The 23,888-nt window shown below is 47.4% G+C and overlaps 1 protein-coding gene across 2 annotated transcripts in view; it reads right to left on the bottom strand.

The window, feature by feature from the left end:
* COLQ (collagen like tail subunit of asymmetric acetylcholinesterase) overlaps nucleotides 1-14,606 on the bottom strand; it is a gene marked incomplete at both ends in the record, with an annotated part of 51,586 nt that extends 36,980 nt beyond the window's left edge. For both annotated transcript variants that reach the window (XM_084246869.1, XM_084246870.1), the window contains one exon: nucleotides 14,501-14,606. In XM_084246869.1, coding sequence (XP_084102995.1) covers nucleotides 14,501-14,606 — 106 coding nt within the window. The remainder of the gene's footprint in view (nucleotides 1-14,500) is intronic.
* Nucleotides 14,607-23,888: the final 9,282 nt, after the last annotated feature.

The following is a 23,888-nucleotide window of genomic DNA, read 5'->3' as shown; positions in this document are numbered from 1 at the left end:
AACAGTGCAGTTGACATCCTCACTTGCTGTCCCTTTTGAAAAAAAATCCTCATCGTAGAGCAGGGATGACACTGGGCTCGGCTTCCACACTTCATCTCATTCGACCCTCACGGGACATCTCTGGCTTAAGGGAGGGGAACCAGACTCTTGGGAAGCCAGCACTTGGTCCGGACCCTCGGGAACTGGGTCCAGACTTACACACAGCCCGGTGAGCCCTGATCTGACCAGCTCAGGACCGCTGCTATACTCACTGTTCTGGGGTGGGGGGTGCGGGGAGCAGGGAGGTTTCCCTCTGACCTGGCCCTTCCTGGCTGGCTGACTCTCTCCACTCCTAACTCCCAGCCACTGATGTCACATCACAGGACTGCCTCAGAGGGGGGCAGAGAAGGCTAGTAGTACTCCCCCAAAATGTGCTCCCCCTGCTACCAGTCAGCTGTTCCTGAAAAGCTGCTACACTATAGGGCTGCAGGCCCTACAGTGGGGGTACCTGGGGCAATGGTTCTGCCTAGGGCATGGGGGAGCCACAGAAGGAAAGAGCCTGGATCCCTGAGTGTCAGCGTAGAGGAGGCGAATACCCCCAAGCAGGGACATTGGGCTGTTAGGTGAGCAAAAGCTAACCTTGATTAGGTTAAGTCACTAAGCTATTGGTGACATTACAGCAGACAGTGTCACCCCACTGGGAGAGAGGTTGCTCCCCTAGGAAGCAGTATGTGTCCCATATCCTCCTTTGATCTAAAACAAACCTGCAAGGAATATGTTAGCATGACCATCCTTATCTTCAGACAAGACTTAAAGATTTAGGGATACGCCTGAGGTCACCGATAGCTGAAGGTACAGCCCAGGATTGAATCCAACTGTCTGACCCTGGAGACTCCTGAAGATTTGGCTACCAGGACAATGAGGTACCTCTCTCCCCTGCCACCAGCCAAAGAGAATGAGCAGGGACTCTCAAAAAACATGGCGGGTGTCGGCTCAGCCAGCGCATGGAAGGGTTGGGAATGTACCAACACCCCATTCCATGTCATTCTAATCAAACCTCACTATTACTCATTACTGGAGTCTGGTTTTCTGGTTTGTAAATTTACATGAGTAGACAATCCTAGCTGCCTCCCTGACCACCCTGGCCACAGAGAGAGGGTTTAATCATGCATCGGAGCATCTTGCAATAACAAGTGCATGTATCTCTTCTGTTACATACTTTTTCTCCAAGTGGGCAGCAAATCTGAAACTCACTTTGAAATCCATCAAAGAATAAGGATGGATACATAGAGAGAACACAGCAAAACAGAAATGACTGCAGAATCTATGAGATGGGTGTCTTAGTGGGCTGGGGCTGCTATTACAGGGAGCCCAGCCTGGAGGCCTTTCACAACAGGCATTTACTGTTCACAGTTCTGGAACGTGCAAGGTTCAGGTGTCAGTACAGCTCTTTTGCTCTGAGGTCTCACGTAGGCTTGCAAACACATCCCCGTGTCTCTCTGTGTCCCAGTCTCCTCTTATAAGGGCACCCATCAGATTGCATGAGGGCCCATCCTCCAGCTGCCTTATTTTAACTTAATCACTTCTTTAAAGACATCTCCAAATACAGTCACATTCTGACATATGAGGAGTAAGGACTTCAACACATGAATTTTAGGGGGGCACCATGCAGCCCATAATTGCACATATTGTTGTTCCCAGAATTCTTTCCTCTCTTTTTGAATATTTGAGATTTTTTATAATTAAAAAAATGAAATTAAAAAATTTAAACTAGGCCACAGAGACCCAGAAGATACCTCTCCCAGGATTAGGATTTGGGGTAGGACACCCTAGCTATAAGGATGAGAGAAAATCATCTCATATTGTCATTATTTTATAATAAGTCATCTATCAAAAGTGGCTCCTTCATGCATAGATTCAAGATGACAATCGCAACACTCTTTCTTCCCCCAAGGGCATATTTTTGGACCTTATCTAAAGGAAGGCATCTGCTTTTTGGAGTTCAAGTTCTAATTTGACCAAATGGCATGTGGTGAATAGAGAGGAAGAAGGAGACAATGTCATTAGGCGTCGAGAAGCCTCAAAGCTGGCTGTGCCTTGGCTCTGAATTCGATTACCACGGCCAGCATCAATCAGCCAGGGCCCTGAGATCTTCAGCTACGGCCCGACAGGGGCGGCCAAGTTGGTCAAGTTACTTGGGAGATCTGGCCCTAGGTCAGAGACAAACCCTCCAGCTGCATCGGCTGAGCATTGGGGCATTCCTCACACCTGCTGACGAGGGCTGAGTGGAAAGACCCTGTGTTTCCAGCCGCTGTTTCCACGCCTTCATTTTTCCATGGTGACATTTTAGCTTCCAGACACTTGTGGTTCAAATCCACACGGCTCACATAACCCTTTTCCTAAAGGCCCCTCCCCCCACTGTCTCCAGTATTTGCTGTCTGAGGGCTCGTGGCAGGTGGGACAAGAAAAGTGGGGTCCCTGGGAGCCCCCAGGCACAGGTGGACATTTCTACTCATTGGTTCCAATGAATCACTCAAATCCCTGGATTCCAGAAAGTAGTGGGGGACCTTGGGCTGACCCCTTTGAACTCAATTGAGCAATAGATCTTGTCAGTTGAACACATCGGCAAGGTAAACGCTAGGCTTTTTTTGAAGCACTACGATTGTGACACTCTACCATCCTGGCAATTCTGCCATCTCAGTTCCCGTTGCTGCTTTGGGGCTAACAGACTTTTCAAGACAGGAAAATCCCATCTGGAGCTCCAGATGAGAGGCTCTGTTTTATATGCATCTGTGGTATTTTGTTTTTGTTGTTTAGAATAGCTGACACATTCATGTGATTCAAGATTCTAAAATTACAAATGAGTGTACATGAAAACTCCTCATCCCTCTGCCAGCTGCAAGTTCTTATTCTTCATCAGTTATTTCAGTTTCTAGCTACACTTCCAGGAATATTTTTTTGCATCTACAAGCAAGCAGGTAGGTGTGACATTTTCCCCTCTTTCTCGAAGCCTTACTTGAATATGTAACTATTTAAGGGGCTGCTTCTTGATTTCTTCACAGTATTTCTAAGAGATTATTCTGTGTAACTACATAGGAGAAAACATTCTTCATGTGGAAGAACCCTAGGTTGTTATCCTTGCTTCCTAACAGCGCTCATTTCAGTGATTTGTGTCCATTGGATGGATCCCTACAGAACTGCTGGGTCCCAGTATGTGTTTGTAATTTGTACACATGTTGCCTAATTCATCTCCACAAAATCTCCACCAGTTCACATTCCCTTTCAGAGCAGAGGGAGGTGCCTGTCCTATGTTTCAGAGCCATTCATACTTTTCCCACTGGGTTGCTGGTCTTCTCTTATAAATTCTGGGTACATCTAAGGAAAGTAGAACTTTTTTATATGACTATATGACTTGCAAATTTTCTCCAATTTGTTTTGGCCCTTGGACATTGTTTTTGATTATTTTGTCTTCCAAAATTTTTTTCTTTCTATGTAGCAGAAGATGCTGGAGAGAATTTTTCTTTTTAAGGTTCTGGGTTTTTCCCTCACTCTAAACTTACCAAAAGGAAAAAAACATCTCCTAAGGTTTCCTTCTAATAGTTTTATCACTTCATATTTTATATTTAAATCTTAATTCATTTGTGATTTATTCTGGTATAAGATGTAAGCTTGCTTGCTTGCTCGCTTGTTTGCCAGAAGACATTTCCCCCACCATCTAAAGCAGAAAGCAAAAACATTCTTTAATCTGCCTTGCTGGAGCTTGCAAACATCAACCATCACAATGCTCGACAACATGCCTGAGCATCTACTATGTGCTGTGCACCAGCCGACAACAGCCTTAAAAGTTGTTAGTATTTTCTGCATCTGACAAATAGGGAAACTGAGGCTCAGGTAAGCATGCAGGTAAGTGGCCATGTCATGACTTAAATTCAGACCTCTCACGCCCTTGTCCTGATTGCTCTGTTCTCATATTAACTCCGACTACTCGTGTGCCCAAGAACCCCCAGTATGATCCGCTGCTCACCTCATTTGTGTTACTTTAATATCACAGATAAACTGGGCTCCTTGAGTTAGTTTGTCTTAATGATCTTCTTGATGAGTAGAATAGTCAGGTATGTGGAAGGAGGTACAATAAATGTTGGTCATGTGACTGATAGGAAGTTTATGGAAATCTATGTATCTCAGGTAACTCATAATTAGAGATTTCAGCTTCTTACTGATGATAATAACAATAGTAATAGCAATAATAATAAAAAGGATTTGAGTCAATTCAAATATATTTATTGCCCCGAATTGGGGGGAAAAAAAAAAGAGCAAAATGCTAAGTGGCTGCTGATACATATGGCCAGAGAAGTTTTTATCAAGACAGCCATCACTTGCTGGCTTTCCATTTGAAGTTCTCATACGGGATCAGCTTCTAATTTCCGAGGAAGAAGCACACTGGTAGGCCCAGTGTCCAGTGTATGGGGCGGGGGGAGCAATGGTCGTTCCCTCCAAGGTAGGTACATGTGGATAGAGGCCCCAGGCTCCAGCCATGGCTAATGCATACAGGAAGGAGTTGCATACCAGCTGGGTTCTGCACAGGGTTGCACAATTTCCAGAGGGTGGGCCCTCTGGATTGCAGTGCTCTTGGGGGGCCCTATAAGCTCACCCTGTCTGGGAGGTGAGAAGACACTCACTGGGTCTCCAGCGAGTGAACTTTGCCCATCTGCAGCCTTTTTGCTGCTCAGGTCTGTCAGGGCGCTAAGGTCTGTCCTCAGGTGTGAGACTGTGCTTCCAAGGTCTTGAGAGCTCAGTGCTGGCCCTGAAGGCGTAACTCCTGAGTACACACTCCTACGCAGAGCTAGATGATCCCACAGCCCTCAAATTACCTTTGATTGCACCCACTTTTCCAGGTAAGGAAATCAAGGCTCTGACATTCAAGGTCCTATGGAGCTGGGCTTCTGAGTCCAGACCCTTATTCCTGTCCCTACTCAGTCTGGGCCTTTAAATACAGACTCTTCGGCACCATGAGCAAATCTCTCCAGTCACTGATCTACTTCCCATCAGTCAAATGACCGATATTCATTGCTCTTCCTACCATATACTTGACTACTCTATTCACCAAGGCAACCCATAAGACAAACTAACTCAAGGAGCCTATAGCTTTTATAAACAGATGGGTTGATAACAGAAATGTAACATCCCAGGAGGAGACAAGTGGCCTGGATTCCAGCCATCTCGCCAGCATATGAAATAACTGTTATAACCAGTACCTGAGAGCTTAGCTGTGTTCCAGGTGCAATACACAGTTCTGTACCTATCAGCTCATTTAGTCCTCATGACCCAGGCAGGTATTCTAATCATCCCATTTCACAGATGTGGAAACTGAGGTGTTAAGACCATTTGGCCAAGATCACTCAGCTAGTGGATCACAAAGATGTCACTCCAATCCAGAGCTGTCCCATGTCCCCTCCTTGCGCCCCAGATTCTCAGGTGCTGAGATCCTTCTTTGTATAGGTGCTCATTCTGCAAATTAGCGAGCAACTTATTAGCTAAAAAGTCAGAGAAAGTCTATGGCTAAAAGGATCTTTGAAAGCAGGTACATCAGTTCATTTCATAGTTGGGGGAACTGAGACTCAGAGAAAGTAAACAGCTTGTCCAACACTGCACATGTGTGCCAGGAGGCAGGTCCAGAGAAATAACTCAAGTTTTCCAAATTTTACCTCAATGCCTTAGCATGCACCATGATGCCTCACTAAGAACACAAGTAAAGAGGCAAATGGCCAAACCCTCTGACTAAACTGTCCCCACGCCACCTTCCAGCTGGGCCTGTGCAAGACCACCACAGCGGCAGTCACCACGGCAACCGGCTCTACACAGTCACTCAGCTGCACTTATTTCCAGGGTGCATAGCAGAGGAAGTGTGGGCTGGGCAGTTGACTTGGATAATTGAAGGAACAAAAGGAAAAAAAGAAAAGGAAAAACCCATTTACCTCAGATACTCTGGGGAAAACACTTCCAGGGCCTGAACTGCAGGCGGCCACCAAGGCCTGCCTTGCCTCTCTTTCTGCGGGCAGACAAGGAGCGTGCCACCATTGCCCCACAGCTCCCTCAGGGTCATGCTACTCCCTGGACCAGAACATTCATTTTGTCCACCATTAACTTTCCTTACCTTGCCCAATGCAGTCCACAGAAAGAGGGAAAGAAGGGAAAAGAGTAGTTGTCTTTGCTTGGCATCCCCCCTTAATCCTGAACACCAATGCAATGCTTCATGAATGTAGTTTCTGGATGACCACAGAAAATGTGGAAACCTTTGGGGGGCCTGGTCCACACTAGTATGAATGATGTCAGAAGCAAAGCCAGTTCTGCTTGGGCACAAAGGGACAACCCAGTTCAAGCCTCAGCAATAATGACCCTCCTATAGGGGACAAGTCCAAGCACTTGAAAACCCAGCAAAACAGCAAAGCAAGAAAGTCCCAGTCAGACACACAGGTCTCTATAGGTAGGAAGGCCCCTCCTGGAACCTGTGTCCTGAGAAAGAACTGCCAGCTGCAGCAGGAAAGCTCCCAGGTTTCTCCAGACTTCTCAGAAAGACACCGAGAAGGCCAGGTGAGCGACTGCTGGCCCAATGGGGGGAGGAGTGGGGAGGGATGGGTGGTGAGGACACTTGTGTTCATGTTCCCTTGTCTTTTTTCAGACCCCAGCTGGTCGACACTGCAAAGCCTCAGCAGCCAGGAGGCCTCTCCCTCAGCTGTCGCCAGCTCCCCAGCGGCCACTTCATGCTTGTGCTTATGTTGTTGCCGTGGACACCTACGTGCAGGCTTGAATGGAGCTAAGTGCTCCAGGGCTGGAAGATGGACTCGGGCCAGGTGTATTTTTAAAAGTCAACTGGGAAAAGTAGTCACCACGCAAAGGCAACGTGTCCCTGCTCTAGGGACTGATTCACAAATGCAAAATGGAAAAAAGTTGAGCTCCTCTTCTTGCCTTGACTCGCTGTATAGAATAAGCAAAAAAAAAATATTGCTTGGGTTGCTTTGGTGACTTTTGCCCTTTGGCAAATGAGTATCAGGAGAAATCATGGCCTCCTGACATGGAGAGACACTGTGAGGTTCTGGAAATGACACACCACATTATTTGAAGTACTTTATGTTTATAGTTAACCTACTTAATTTTAACCACTGGTTTTTGAACAAATCCCACTTTTAGGCCTCATTTTATAGGTGTGGAAACAAAGCACAGAGAGCACTTTGCTTTGCCCAACATCCCAAGCTAAGGGAAAGATTTGAACCCCAGCAGATGGCCCCATCGGCCCTGGCACTGTGTGACCACAGGCAAGTGACTGCACCACTGTGAATGTTAGTCTGCTCTGCAGACTAGTTAGTCTGCAGGTAACCAGGGTACAAATGGTTACCTTGTGAAACTGGTGTGGACATTAGAAGGGAACTATGTGCATCTGGCAACAGAAAGTGCTGAATGCAAGATAGCTTTATTAAATGTTAGTGGGGTTTCCCTGCAAGTGGATCCCAGCTCCTGCGTCCCAGCAGGAGGAAGCTAAGTTGTAACTGCCCCAACAGAGGCTGTGGGGCAGGTAATTGAGCCAGTAAGACATCTTAAGGTCTTTGTAGTAGAGACTGTCACATCCTTGTCTTAGACCTCAGCAATCACCAGGCCTCCAGCTTCTGCCATGAGTACCTGCGACTGTGCCAGGGGGTTCCTCTAGCCATTGGCATTGCTGAGAGCAAGCATGCCCCCAGGAGCTGGTGGGTAAATATCCCAGTCCCTGCCTCCTGAGCTCCCAGTAGAACTGAGCCCCAGCTGCGGGGAAGTCCCCTACTACATTCCCTGGACCACCTCCCAAATGACTTTCACCCAAATCCTTGCTTTGTGTTCTGCTCTGGGGAGGAACACAAATGAAGACAGGATACATAAACCTGTGCCTTGGATTCTGAGGTTCCCCCCAAGCTCTCATGGGACAATTCACCAAGTGGAAAAGGTAACTGCTGGTTGGCAGAATAATGACCTCCAGAGAGATTTAAATCCTAATCCTCAGAACCTGCAAATATGACTCATGTGACAAAGGCACCCTGCAAGTGTGATTAAATTAAGAAGTTTGGGGTGCAGAAAGATCTGTGAAGCTCCCTAAATATAATCACAGGCGTCTTTATAGGAGAGAGACAGGAAGACTTGACATAGAAGGCAAGGTGGCCACTAATCGTCTCTCAGAGGCAAAATTAAGCACCGGTTCTCAAAGTGTGATCCTTGGACAAGGAGCAGCAGCAGCAGCAGCGCTTGTGATTTTATTAGAAATGCAAACCCTTGGGCACCTGCCCTAAATCTGGGCGTATCCAGGAGTGGTAGGGGAGATTTCACAAAGCTTCCAGGTGATTCTGTTGCTGGTTCTAGTTCAACGGTTAAACATTGGAAACACCGGGGTAGTGTTAAACAGTGCCTAATCCTACCAGGGAGTGGTGGTTTAGTTGGTCTGTTCAGCCTCAACACCGGGTGTCTGGGAAGCACCCCAGATGATTCTGATGTCTCAGCAGGGCTGAGCACTGGGGCTGTAGTTTGAGAACCACTGATCTAGAACATTGACTCTAAACTGGACTCTTTAGATCTTGGGAATTCTGGGAAAAATGCCCTGAGACTGTCCAGAATCCCGGCCAACAGAACTTCTGGCCTCATAGACCAAAAACTCATGTGCACAGCTGGGAATGGACAGGTAGATATAGCCGTGAGGGTAGCCCAAGTGTAAGACAAGAGAGCATTGCCGGGGCCTTGAGACCTGGAACTGAGTGATTATCAACAGGCTCCACTCCAAATCGTCATTGCCATACCACTGGTTGTCTGGTTTTCAAGAGTGTGTGGTGTGCCACCATCCCAAGCCAGGCAGGATCACTGCTGACTGGGGCAGATGAAAAGAGAATTTTGGAGCCTTCGGTATATCTGAGAGTCCTTTGATGTTGAATCAGGGGACCAGACTCCCCGGCAGACCAGCAGGCAGGGAGGCAGCCACGGAACCCCCTTAGCCCCCGTGACTCTCCCCTTTCATCACCTCGCCCCGGTGTCCACATTCACACACGCACACGCCCCTCGCGCGCGGGCATCTCCGCCCAGGTGTGCGCAATCACAGGCGCGCATGCGCAGTGCTCGTTATCACCTGCGCGCAATGAACCCTGGGAGGAAGCAAATCCCCCTGAGGCGGCTGGCGGCAGGGGCCGGAGACGCCTGAGGACCCCTGTGCCGTACAGTGTTTCCTTTTCAGTTTCTTCCCTCTTCAAAAGACCAAAAAAATTTCATCTTTGGGGTCGGTCCTCGGGCAGCTGCGGTGCGCGCCCCGCCCCGCCTCGCCTCCTGGGCACCGGGGACCAGCCTGGACCAGGTGTTGTCGGGGTGAGGTAGGACCCCAGGAAGGGACCGTCCCAGAGTCACAGCTTCATCAACAGAGTCGGGGTTCACACCCGGGACCCCTCCCCACAAGGTCTGCTATGTGGCTGCGGCAGTGCTTTGCGACGTGAGGGGTTCGGGGGCTGTGGGTGTCAGGAGCGTGATGCAGGGGGAACTTGGGGGAGCTGCTTTCAGGGGGTCGGGACGCCAGTTCGTTGGTGACTCACTGAGGCCACGGGGCTGTCTGCTCATTCTGTCTGCTCAGGTCTGTGTTGTGGGGCGTGTGTATGTATGTGTGTGTGTGGGGGGGGGGTTGTGGCAGTGGTGGTTGTGGACTGAGGAAAGAGGACTTGAGTGTGGCAAATGGCAACATGAGGCGTTGCCCTGCAGGTATCTGCAGGGAGAGCTCCTGCTCTCACACCCACCTCCTGCTCTGAGCTGGAGCTGGACCCATTCCTTTATTCAGAGCACTGGGATGGGGTGAAGTGAGAGGCCTGGGGCCCCTGAAAACCCTTCTAATTTAAGAACCCTCTCTGATTGTATAATCCAGAGAAATATGGGGAGCTAAATGGGAGGAGATGGCTGGGAAGTGCATTATGGAACATTAACAAGAGCTGATCAGCATCAGACACAGATAAATGGCCCAGGATCTACTGCCAAGAACAGGAATGGTTCCCAAGCGGTGGCCTGGCGGGCTTCCAGACAGGGAGTGCGGGCCTGTGCACCAGGTCCTCAAAAGTCACAAAACTGCTCTAGGTCATATTCCTGCAGTGAGTAGAAGATTCCAGTGCCTAGACAGCATCACATTCTTCCACATGATCTTACTCCACAGGACAAGATTTGGGTCTTCTCACCCACTTGTCCTTGAGACCTGGACCCAAACATTATCTGGGGACTTCTTGCCTGCCTGGGGAGTCCTTTGTTGGAAGAGGGAAGTCACAAGCATCTGTGTGGACATAAGATAGGTTGCTTCACAAGGCCTGAAAAATATCTGTGAAGTGGTTCCTCAGGCTCCAGGCCTCTTCTGCCCCCTCCTCCCAAATACCCTGGTTGAAGCTCATCTTACTAGCACATCCTAAAATCTTTAACCTATGTTAAAATGCAAATAGTTTCAAAGAAGAGATAAACCACTACCTGAGAAGTCACGCACACTTTAGTGTAAAGTAATCTTCAGCCTCTTCTTAAGAAGAGGCCGTTGATATCCCAAAGAATCAGAGGGAATGGAGAATAAAGAATCCAGGGGAAAGTTTCCAGAGGATAGAAGTGTAATCCCCATAGCTTTTGGTGGTAGTGGGAGAGGGTATATTTATCCGTACCCATAAGCACATTTGGCCTACACTGGGTAAAAGTCCTGGACTTAAAGGGCAGAATTCCAGCTCAGTTCTTCCACATAGCAGCTGTGTTATCCTGGGCAAGTCACTTAACATCTCTGCGCCTTCATTCCCTCATGCGAAAAGTGGTAGTGATGCCACACCCATTCCAGGGGTGCTGTGAGTGACATAAAGTTTGAAAGTTATGCTATAAATATTATTGTCCTTGGGTCTCTGCCACCACATTCTAGATATTGTACAACTGAGCTCCGCCTGTGCATGGAGATTGGAGCTGAGTCAATCTACAGAGCCATCAGAGAGCCCAGCCAGGGCCAACCAAACACAGGCTAGGACAGCTGACCCTTCGTTGACCCACAAACACATGAACTTCAATAATAAATGATTGTTATTGAAGCCACCATACCCACTAATGATTAAAGCAAGGCACCAAAGTTATGGCTCCTGACATTTCAAACGTTCAGTAGAAACCATTCTACTTACCTGCCTTCTTAAGTAAAATGAAGTGAACACATTTCTGTCTTCACTGGGTCATTCAGGTTCACCACAGTGAAAACCAGATTTTGTGCTAGAGTCAATGCTGCCCTCAGGGGTAACACACAGAACGGAGGCTCTAGATATAATTCCAACGTACCATTCCTTTTGATCTAGAAATAGTTCCCTAGTTCTTTACCTTTTCCTTGGAATCAATTTGTCAGCTCTCTTTTTATTATTGTGTCTAAAGCAGCAGACCCAGTGCCCCCCCATTCTAATGTGCTACACTTAACCACCCCTCTTCAAGAACCTGCTTCCTAAGCCTGCTAGAATGGTCCCCAAAGTGAGAGTTTATAGGCTTGGAGTCGGGGCCTGAGCTGGTTTCTGTGTTTCAAATTTATGCATTTTAGTGCTGGGATTTCTATCATCTGTGTTGGCCTCTTGCAGGCTTTTTGCTCCTTCCTGCTTCTCCTCTGGGACCAGCAGTCGGGCTAGCCAAGTAATAAGCATCTGCTGCAGATAGCTCGTGTGTATCTGGTGTTCTTGAAATATAGTCTTTCTGTGGAGAGTGAAGGGATGGCCTCCTGTGGAGGCCTGGAAGAGCCCTTCCCCTCCCCATCACCTTGGGGTACTGAGCACAAGCTGCCTGTGTTTCAACAGGGGGTGGTCGTGGGATTGCCCAGAGCTTGTCTGTGTTCACCACAGCACCTAGCACATAGTAGGCCCACGCCAAGATGTGGTGAATGGAATGAAATGATCTTCCTGGTGGCCCTCGCTATATGCCTAGGGCTTGTCTATATACATAGGGCTTGTCTTCTCCAGAGCGTAAAATCCAACTGGGTTCTGAATATAGAATACTTTGCAGCCAGTTATTGGAAAATATTTTCAAAGGATTGAATTGGTCTTGTGTTAAGGAGCAGTTCCCACCTCAGGATATATGTTTATTTCTGAACTGTGCAATCAGGAGGCCATGGCATCTAAATGGGGGTGGGAGGGGAGCTAAGTGACTCTACAGGAGAAAGCAGATAAAAATCTCTGCCTTAGTAATCCCTCTAGGTCAACCCTGTTTCACCTAATGTCTAAGGAACACATCCCCAACCAGAAAAGCTGGATGTAGCAGTTCACCAGAAAATGCCCGTGGACTAGCTGTGCTGTGTCCCGCACGCCCCCTTCACTCTGTGCCCCAGAGACTGACTCCCATGGACTGGAGGAGAGTTTGGTGTATTTTTCCTCCACTGTCTCCCTGATTGGGATCCTTTAGACCAAAGTTCCTGCTCGGCCACCCTCCTCCATGGTCCCCAATCTTTCCAAGATCTGTTTCCCCACTTCCCCCTCTGGCCTTTTCCAACACTGGGGTGGTAAAGAAAGCCCAGGGTTGCTGATTTCTCCACATTCCTTATTGGTTCCTGTCAGCCCACCCACAGCTCTGAAAGTCTTCATGCAAGTTCTTTCATCTAGTCGCTGCTTTTTCCTGCTGTCATCCTGGTTGGCACAGTTGGGAGAAAGCCTTACCGCCCAGGGTGCCTGGGCTGTGCCCGGGTGCTGTCTAGAGCAGGGTGTTCAGAGGAAGGCAACGGGCCTGTCGCCCTCGCCTTCAGCATGTGTACGCCATATTGGCTCTCTCTAAATTAAGTGATACCAAAAATGAGGGCAACCCCCAATCTGCAGATGGAAAACATTTCTATTCCTGCCTTCCTTCACTCCTTCATTCACCACATACTTCCTGAGCACGTACTATGTGCCAGGCCCTGTTCTTTCCCTGGGGAAACATTCAAGGTACGTAGCTGACCCTGGTCATGCGTAAGACAGACCCAAAGCCTGCTTCTCTCCCAGACGCCAGGGGGCCCACTAGGCAGGGCTAGAACCGGAGGACTCTTTTCTTAAGTCCTGAGCCTTCTGCAGATTCTCAAAGAAATATGGCCCAGACAAGGTTAAGAGCTACTGAATTAGACCATATTAACCCCAAGTTTACCCTTGAGTCGGGAAATAACGACCCTCTTACTCTCAGAAGCTTCCAAATTGAGTATGTGGGGGGCATCTTTGCACACACCCATGAAACACAACTGCTCGACTTTGCTGCCCACCCCCCAATGTTTCCCACCCTCTCCTCTTTCCCCCACTTCCATTCCTCACAGTTTTATAAAGAGCCCCCACCCTTTTCTGATTCCTTCCCTCAGGGCCCACAAGTGTCGGCAGCCCAACTTGTGGCTGAGCTGTTTTTATGAATGGAGCAGGGGGGTGATGCCGCATTCAGAGACTGCCTCTCCAAGAGCCTGGCATTTCTGGCCTTCCCTGAGCTTCTAGCAAAGGCAGGAGAGTGAAATTTCTGCCACCATTAAAGTATTTATGAGATGCGTGTTGGAGAACATGACGAAAACTGCCCTTTCTGGGAAGAATCAGGGGTGACTGAGGTGAACTGAGGAGAGCTGTGTTGCATCAGGCAGCAAAGCCTGGGGTCGGTCTGCCTTCCTCAAGCCCTCCGGAAATATCTGAGTTTCCTCAGAAACGTTTAACTAGGCCACATCAGTAACCCAATACTTCCCCTGCTCTGGGTCAGACAGGGCAAGGGCAATGCCTGGTGCCCTCAGAAAAGGTCGCCAGGCTGGCAGAACAAGCCTCTTCTCCATCCTTCCAGCACACACCCCCTCCCCCGCCCCCCCCAGACACACCCAGCTCCAGGCCTGGCTGCCGCCAGGGAACCCCTCCACCTCTCCACACAAAGCACCTCCAGCTGCCTTATCTGAGGCTGAAGTTCCATCCGAGGGAGGAAGCACAAAGGGGAGCAGGCAAGGCTGCAGAAACTGAAGACCTAGTGCTCAGGCTGCTTGGGGGTCCCTGGCCCCAGGACCATGCACCCTATTGAGGGGACTCCTTTCCCTTCAGTGGGAAGGTCCTGATATTGTCCAAGCTTGGGCAGAGGGGAGTTCACCCCACAACATCCCCCCCCCCGGAGTCATGCCCGTGACTGAGGCCAGGATATATTTATAGAAACATCTGGGGTTCACTTCTCCCTCACTTACACTTCAAACTCTCTTATACTCACCCCGCCCCCCGCCGCAGATTCCCCACCAAAACTAAATCATGCAGCAAAGGGGGAGAAGATATGGGGAAGGAAGAAATCATTTTTTAAAGGGATCAGCTTTGAGCTGCAGGGTGGGGGCCATTTGGAACAAGAACAGAAGGGGCTCCGAGCTGAGCTCCGGTGACAGGAAGCTCCTGGGGTGGCGGCTCCCTTCCAGCTTCCCATCAGGGAGTGAAGAACGGGAAAATTACTAGCACTGGTTGCAAACTAATCTTCCTTTCCCCCTACCCCCCGACAGATGGAAGAGAGGAAAGTTGTGGTCGTCATTTACCTGCGGAGATTGGGAGGACGCTGTTGATGAAAGTGGGCTGAGACATGATAAAGCGGAAGAAAAGCTGAAGGTAAATTCCCAGAGTCATCGGATTCAGGACAACCATGCTGGCTGGGGTCTGGTGAGTGTCAAGTTCTCGAGGCAAGGCTGCCTGGAAGCTGGCTGCTCATCTCTGTTTTTGTCTTCCTCTTTCTCTCTCTCTCTCTCTCTCTCTCTCTCTCTGTCTCTTACTCTCTCTCCCTCTCTCCCTCCCTCCTTTCCCCAGGCCTTTACCAAGAAAGAATGCCAACCATTTCCCATTAAACCTTCTCCCTGCTACACAGGGTTATATTTATCTCAAGCACTGGATCAAATGCCCACATTCAAATTAAGATGTCAGATTTTTCTCTTTTGCACACTGAGGTAAGTGGCTACTGAAGAGGTGATGAAAAGACAGCCGAGTCTCAAATGTTGGTTAGAAGCAGTCCTCCAGGACAGGGTCAGAGTCCCACTGGTCACCCCCCTGCATCTCCCTGCTCAGAACCGAGGTGTTCTGTGGCATCGCAAAACCAACTCTCCCGAGTCACACTGACCTTCCCTTGGAGACAGACCCCTCTGCTGTCTGCCTAGGGCATTTTACCCACTAGGGGACAAATGTAAAACTGATCTGCATTTGTTTCTTTAATCAATCACTAAAAAGGGGAGAGATGAATTTATTTTTCCAAAATTGCCTTCTCCATGACAAAGTGTTTATTCTCTGTCCGGAAGCCATGGCCTTTTGGGTCATGTAAAGCAAGATAAATGAAAAGTGTGACTAGGTAGAAAGTGAATGATTATTTATTAGATAATTCTGGAGAAATGGTGTCATTTACTTGATTTTTTTAAAAAAAGATTTATTTATTTATACAAGAACTGAGGTACAATCAGAGTCACAGAAGGGTGAGAGAATTCACCAGAGACAGAGCAGGGAGCAGAACAGGCAGACAGACCGAAGACATTGCTGAGAGGAGCAGTGGGAGAGACAGGAGAAGTCTGCCGTGCCATGTGGGTTTCTCCCTAGCCGGCCAGGAATCGAACCTGAGCTACAGAGGCTGCGGACAGCCTCACAGCACGGTGCTCAACCCACTGTGCCACTGGGGAGTCCCTTGACTTGATTGTGAGCAAGCAAAATTCCACAAACCCAAAAGCATTGCATCCCTAAATTAGTTTATAAATCCTGTTATAGAGATCTTTAAATCACCAAAATAATTAAAAGTAAAATCCACAGACTTGTCAGAATTTATATAACGTCCTCCCATGGAAGTTAACTGTGAAGGGGCTGGGCCATCACTGGATTCTGCAGTGGCCTCTGAGGAGGGGCACACATCCTCTTGCTGGGGGTGTGCAGCTGGGGGGCAGCATGGCAAGCGGTGACCCCTCATGACCCCAGCACCATTGGGCTTGACCTCAGCTCTGTGGTGATGGTGACAAATTGTTTGACTTCACTAAGCCTCAGTTTTCTCATCATGAGTTTCAGAGCTTGGGGGAGCAGGCCCAGAGTCTGAGGACCCCAGGAGGGCTCTTTCTTGGTTCTTTGATGAAAAAAGAATTCGACGTTGAGACAAAAGTTACAGAAAAGCAAGAGATGTATTGATAGATAAGAGGAAGGACAGGAAAGCTCTTTAAGCAGATTGGGGCCTGAATGGGTAGGCACTGAGGTAACAAGAAGTAGGTGCTTATATGGGTACAGTGGGCAAGGAGTGGGGGGTTGGCTGTTGGGGGGTCTCTATGTTGTGTCTCTTGCTGATTGGCTGGGCCCACAGGGGTGTCCTAGGATACTGAGGCCCTCTGAGGGTTCCCACATTGTCCAGCCTACCTTTCCCAAAACAGCTTTGGTCCAGTGCTATTGTGCTATAATGTTGGAATGGAAAAAACATCCCATTTTTAAGTGAATGGGAGTTGGGGGAGGGTATCCTGCTGGTCTGAGATTGTTTCTCAGTCAGGTTGATAAATGGACTTGGGGCTTGGGGCACCCTGTCCCTAACTGACTGCCTATACCCTTTCCTGACTTCCTCCTTCAATAACATGACAATGATGTTTCCTGTAAAGATTTGTTGGAAAAGGTTAAATGAGGTAACACAGGGTGAATCATACATGAGTTAAAATTTGTGTATAAAGAAAGATGAAAGCCAGGGGGCTGTGATAGGTTGGGTGCAGAGATGGCTCCCCAAATCCCTCCCATCCTCATATGCTCATGCCACTTCCCAGCCAGGGCTGGTCTAGTTTCCCTCTCATGAACTCTAGGCTGGCCCCTGGCTGGCTTTGGCCAGAGATTGTGGTCACAGTGACACTGTGCCTTGCTGGGCACACCTTACCAGGCCTGGCAGCGTCTACATTTGCCTTTTCTTAGAAATCAACAGTCACATAAAAATGTCTGGACTATTAAATAAGCCGCAGAGAAACAGCCAGCCCCCAGTTGTCTGGGCCTCTTGGATCAGTTAGTAGACATGAGTGGGAGGCCAGCTGAGGTGACTTAACCTCTTTCAGGACTCCAGACAGACGATGGTGGTCACATAAATGGCCCCGGGTGAGAACAGGCGAACTGCTCAGACGGACCCCACCCAGATTGTGGATTCATGAGCAGATAAAATGGTGTTAAGTCACTGGGCTTCAGAATGATTTGCCATGAAGCAATAGCTAACTGACCCAGGGTGTGTTAGAAAAGCTGTTGAAAAAGAATATACTTGGGTGACATTCAAAATTAATAGGATGGGCACAGCAGTTAAGTACTGGGCTGTGAAGCTGCCCGCAGCCTCTGTAGCACTGGTTCCATCCCCGGCCACCAGCAAGGGTCCCACATGGCGCGCAGACCTCTCCTGCCGCCCGCTGCTCCCCTCAGCAGTGTATTTTGTCAGTTTGCCTGCTCTGTTCCCTGCTCTGGCTCTGGTGAATTCTCTTACCCTCCTGCGCTTCTGACTGTACCCAGTGCTTGTATAAATCAATCAGTCAATCAATCAATCTTTAAAAAAAAATAAGACCGTTTACTGAGGGGGTACCCCTGTTTAGCTTTTCCCAAGATAGTTTAAGAAAGGATCTGAAACTATTGGCTAAACCCAATACGGGGTTGGTAGCTTGGAAAAAGTGCAGTCTACCTGGGAGGAAGGTAACATTTGAGTAACTCAGAGCCAGAATCCAAACTTTCCCCATCCAGTTCTGATTACTTCTCTACAAAGCCAGTGCTTTCTTCCTTCTCTCAGCTCACAAATTTCACCAGTGACCGTGCTGTTGGCATCAATTATGTCAGTGTGTCCTGCCTGTGACACCTGCTGGTGTAGTCTTTGAACTGCTTCTAAACCACCTCGGCTTGCTATCTAACATGTGCTAGCATCCTTGAAAATGGGGTGCTATCTCATAGCCCTGTGTACCCCCACAGCCCTGAGGACAATCCTTGTCACCTAGCAGATCCTCTACAACAATGTCAGCTAATTTGATCAAATCACACTGTTTAAGGGTGACAAGAGAGCTGGAGCAGTGGCCTGATTCTGTGCTCCAACAACACTGAGCAACAGGCACTTCCCAGCTGCCCTTCGTGCCTTTGCACAGATGGCTGGCACTGGCCTGGCAGAGGGGATGGATTGATTGGTGAGTACTGGGAGCCAGTGGAAATGTAAACAGACGCTGTCCTGAGTTAGGGTCTGCATCTGAGAGGCTGAATGTATGTATCAGGCCACCAGGGGGAGAAGTGTGAGCCATGGCTGGTGTCAAGTTATTCCAGAAACCTCTACCTTCGGGGAGGCCCCAGCACAGGCATTTACCCCAAGACTTGCTAGACAGTTTTTGTAAATTTCCATTTTCCATGCCCCAGGTATTTTGAGTCTCTTCTTATGAGGTTACCCTAGCTGGCCGAGGCAGAAATTATTATCTTTCTTCAGCCTCTCCTGGAAGGACTCTGAATCTTTCATAATCTAATAGTGCAGGTTATTAGATTTAGCCAGAGGAAATTATATGAGATTTGTGAAAGGCTTGCACCAATAAAGCCAATCAAAGCCTCCCCTCTCAGACCTTGCAGGTGGGAGCCGGGAACACTTTATGTGTGCATGCCCTTTGACCTAGCAATTCCATTGAAGCTCATGGAAACCTGGTTTAGGTTGAACTGGTTTGCTCCCACGGTTGAGGTGGAAGGATGCTCATGATGAGGTCTCAGATTTGAAACAACCTAACTCTGCAAGCTTATGAGATGGTCGAACAAATCATGGGATGGTCATTCAATGGACCATTGTCCACTGAATAACAAAATAAAATCTTTGCAATAAATGATGCTGGGGAAATTGGTTTTCCATATGCAAAACAAACAAAAATGAGTCTTAAGCCGTACCTATGTACAAAATTTAGCTCACAATAGAACTAAAACTATTCAACCTTTACAACAAAATAAGAGAACGTCTTAGTGACCTTAGATTAGGGATGATGGTGGGGAAAAATAAATAAAAATATAACTTACTCCTCTTTTTGTCTCTTTCATATCCCAAATTTCTCTAACAATTCTCTCCTTATATATCATTTTGAATCCCATTTTCTTATTCCAGAAACTTTACAAACTCAAGGCCGGTAGTTTCCAATATGCAAATGACTTTCTGAAGTAATTTTCCATTTTGTCCCTACCCTATTTCAGTCAGTCTGGAAAGTTCCTGGAAAGAGCATTTGTTCAAAGTATTTCCATTTATATTCATAATTGGCTCCATAAATAGCCAATTTGTTCTACTTTTCTCTGGATCATTTTCAACCCCATTTGCCTTAGTTGAGTCACACTGTCAAAGAAAACTGAAATGGTTCATGTTCCAATAGCTACAACTTGTTACTCCTGGTGTACAATTATAGACACATGTAGAGAAAAAGGTAAAAGAAAACACTGAAATAGACCACTGTTTTGGTTGGTGACCTCTCTCTCTCCAGCCAGCTAGTGGTCTATTTTTATGTAAAATGGAATTGGCTTCAAAAAGTAAAGCGTTTACTACATAAGACTTAAAGGCAAGATCAAGGTGTATCAAAAGATCTACAGGAAAGCAATTTTCAAAGTTAAGACCCCAAAGGCAAAGACCCCAAAGTCAAAGTCTCTGGTGAGCCCTCACCCTCCCAATCCCCAGGAGTTCATGGAAGCTATCTCCTGTTTTGTCAGGCTCTGGAAAAATATTGGATGGTTTCACTTATAGCAGGAATATAGGGGAACAAAATATGACATCAGTGTAAAAAAATAATAACAGTACAAAACACAACAAAGCAAAAACGGACAATTATAAATCAGAGACATCCTGCAGGGGAGGCGGAGGGAGAGGGATCAGAGGGAGGGAGGGAGGAGCACAGGGGACTGAGGTGATGGTGCACGGGTGCCTTGGGGAAGGAAACAATGGGGACTACACCTGAGGGGGTGGGAGGAGCAAACATTGTTTAAAAATGAACAGTGATATAAAAAATAAAAAATATATATAAAAAATAAAAATTAAAAAAAATTTCTCTTTGGAAATTGTCCCATTAAGCTAAAACCACATAATAATATGTGACCTCAGAAAGTCACTTAATTTCCTAGAGCCAGCTTCCTTATCTGTAACATGGGGATAATAATAATCACTCCTTTCAAAAGGTTGCTGCAAAGATAAAATAAAATTATGTGTATGAAAGCCCTAAAGGGCTAGGCAAACTTGATTATCATTACCATTACCTCAAATTCACATCAAAACAATACCCATAATTAGTGTTAACAGCTACCTAAAACAGATCAGCCCTTGCCATTGGAACTTTCCTGAAGGGTTACACTATAATGTCATTTTCTCTTCCATGAGTCTTCCTTGTTTTCCTAGAGCCCTCCATTTCTTCAGTCAGCATTAGGAGGGATAGATGAATCCAGCAAGGGGTATCCCTAGGAGGAGAGACCTGGCTCCCCAGAGTGTGAACCTCAAGTAGAAGCCACATTCAACATGGCATGTGATGGGGTCATTCCAATGCCTGAGGGAGAAGTCCGGCAGATATACAAGAGGGATGAGGAAGACTGGGGGAGGGGGTCAAGGAGGATGAGAGGGGTGCAGGCAGAAGATGGGAGGTGAGGGACAATTGGGTCTCAGTGTGCTAGCTCAATTACAAATTGGAGCGATGGAGATTCTCTAGGAGCCAGGCAATCAGATAATCCATCTGGCCTGGAAAGTGCCAACAGATTCAAGGTCATATAGAACATTCCAATTCTTTCACTGCCTATCATTTTCTCAAATTGAGATGCCATATTTCACAGGCCATAAATTCACAGATCATAAAGTTCGCCATTTTCAAGTATACAACTCAGGGAATTTTTGTATTGAATCAAAGTTCAGAGTGGCTCAAGGCAAAACAGCTGGGTGCAAAGATTTCAATGTCAGGTATGAACCACAAAGTGGACCCCCAAGGTCCTGTTTCCTTGGGTACTATAAATCTATGACAGAGGGAGAATGTTGGGTCCAGAAACTGCAGCAAATCAAGGCTGTTTCTCTGTGTCCAAGTGACTGAGCTCCTCCAGGCAAAATCAGGATGAAATTTTCTCATTATAAAAGTGTCTGACCATCTATGGTTTTAGAAAACACAGTTTCTCATAAATAAGATGGTGGCTAGACATTACCTATACTTCCCTGCAGGAAAGATTTCCTTCTGTTAACCTTGCAACTGGCTTTTTCTGTGTCTCTTATTCCAGCCTGAAGAATGCCCAGGCCGATGTTTACATTCTTAGCCTGAGTTCATTTTTACTTTCTCAGAGTAAAGAAGCAACTCAGACCTTCCAGTCCCCTGGAACCTCTAGAGGACCCATCTCCAGCTGCCAACTGACTACAGCTGCATGAGAGACCTCAAGTGAGGTAAGGAGAATCAGTTGAGTCCTCTCAACACACACACAAGATGAGAGATGATGGTGCATGTCACTAAGTTTTAGGATGCCTTGTTGCAAATAGAGAATATTGAACTAGCCATGCCTGAAGCTGACCTAATGGCAGGATGATGAGATTCCCCCCAAATTAGATCATCCTTAGTTAGGGAAGCAGGAGGCAGGAGAGAGGAAGGTCTCCAAAGTAGTCGTACCACTTAGTCAAAAGAGATGGAATGTTAACCTCTGGTGATAGAACTCAAAATGTGGCTACCTCTGGGGGGTGGAGGCTGCTAGAAAGCACAAGAGAGTCCTCTGGATTGCTGGAACTGTTTTATATTTCGATCTTAGCAGTGGTTATGCTGGACACATACTTAGGGAAAAGTTTTTTGGGTTGCCTACCTAAAATAACAAATGGAAACTGGAGCTTAGGAGCAAAGATAATTTCTATTATAGAGAATACAAAAATTAACCAATTAATTATACCTGCTCCAAACCTACTATATAAATGGAAACAAGGAATTATGACCAATGCATGAATATATATAACTATGTAAGAAAAAAGGATTAATTACGTGTGTAAATACTGAGTGACCAAGGTGCCAAAGAGGAACATGACCGAGTGTGGAGAATTTAAGAATATAAATTACAAAACTGCTGGAATACTCGCCTCACAATTCCTGCTCGATGAATTAAATTACACCTATATGGTGGCCTGCTCAAGGTCACTGTCCCTGGAATTAGAGCTGAAGGAGGTTTTGAAATTGTCTTTCACTGGTTCTCAAATGAGCTTCACAGGGGCCACTTGGGAGCTTTGAAAAGACTTATGTCTGAATCCCACCAAAGAGAGGTTAAGGCAGTCGGGTTGGGCCGTGGCCTGGGAATCAGCGTTCTTAGAAGATTCCCATTTGGTCTAACAAGTGACCGAGGTTGAGAACCACTGACCTGTTTCTATCACTCTTTTCACAAAGGAGAATGCAGGGGCTCAGTAGTGGCAAATGGCTTCTGAAATATCCTTTCATTGGTTGCAGCCAATTTTCTCTGATGCTAATGGCCCGGAGCTGTGCCGTGGATAATGCCAAACAGTGAATAATCTAAAAATAATTTCAATTTGGTTTGGGAAGGCAGCACGTGACTTCCCGGCTGCCGACTGGCCTGGCTAATTCAGTTTGGCTCAAATCTCTGTGCCTTTTCCTGGGTATACACTGATAGCCCAGACCTGTGCTGAGGTGTGGAAGGAAGGAGGCCAAATGAAATATTGGAGGGTGTCCTGCCGCAGTGGGCCGCAGGCAGGCTGAGAAAGGCACACTGACTCTGTGGACCTGGAGACTTCTCTCACCAGAAGATTCCACAAATGGACACAGCTTGACTTTTCTTGACCCTTGACTCAGTGGGGGTTGGGGTTCAGAGGTGTAAAGGAGGAGGGGAGAGGGGCTAAGGGCTATCTGAGAGCTCTTTGGCACTAGGCTGCATGCTAAGCGTTGCTATGAACAGCACACGTACCAGACGGCTCTGAGCTAGGCCTTCCATTACCCCCATGGTAGAGATGAGAGAACTGAGGTTCAGAGAATTGGGATAACCACCAAAGCAGAGCCAGGAGAGAAACTCGGGCCTCTCATACCCTGTCCAAGAGGGAGCATCTGGCCTGCCGCTGAAAACCATCAATAGATGGATGGGTCAGATCCCTCGACTTTTAAGTCCCTATTTTTCAGCTCTAGCACTCTAAAGGCGGCATTAATTTATGCTGTCGCTGGCCTTTGGGCAGAGCCCAGGTCTCCCAGGTTTTGCACCGCTCCTCTTCTGAGTCTGCTTCCACTAGGGTCAACGGTGGGTCCACCCCAGAGAGACCTGGGAGAGAAGCCTTGCCATTCTAGCCTATAGTTCTTAGCAACTAGGGTGCTCCCACCCCATCTTTCTCCTCCCTGGGGTCAGGTCTGCAGCCCTTGGGGGCTGGTGGATCTCCTGGCCTTTTCCAGTTCCTTTGGGGTATGTCACAGGTGTCTTCCTTGTAAAATCTCCCGTTTAATCCTATCTTGGCACTTGAGTATGCAACATACAGGATCACCTAAGTGTTTGCTACTCAACTAGGTTTAATGAACAAAATGTCTTGTCAAAGTAAGTTTTGACCAGCATCCAGCAGCTTCATTTAGAAGCTTATTTCAAAAGCTGATCTTTCCAAAGAAAAAATTTCTACTAGGAGACTAATATCAAGATCACTTTTACAATCTAAGGACAGTTTTATCAAAGTGCTCCTGGACTAATCTGGCCTTTACATGCTCAGACTGACCTCTGCTGGACAGTATTAACCTGCCAACATCCCCCCACCCCCCACTTCCTTTTAATAAGGCCAGGAAAAGAACATTTATTCCTCAAATGACATAGTTCCATTCATAAATATTCGCCAAGTCCTCTGCACTACCTTCCAGGAAAATCTTGTGCTGCCCTTAGCTGCCAGAGGCATGGCCCATGGGCAGAGGGGGTCACGGTGGGTGATGTGAGCTACCCACTCTCAGCGCTCCTCCCAGCACTGCTGTCATGCAGTCCAGGCCTTCT

The sequence above is a fragment of the Talpa europaea genome (assembly GCF_964194135.1).
Source record: "Talpa europaea genome assembly, chromosome: 11".
Taxonomy (NCBI): domain Eukaryota; kingdom Metazoa; phylum Chordata; class Mammalia; order Eulipotyphla; family Talpidae; genus Talpa; species Talpa europaea.
This window is presented reverse-complemented; position numbering and strand designations above follow the sequence as displayed.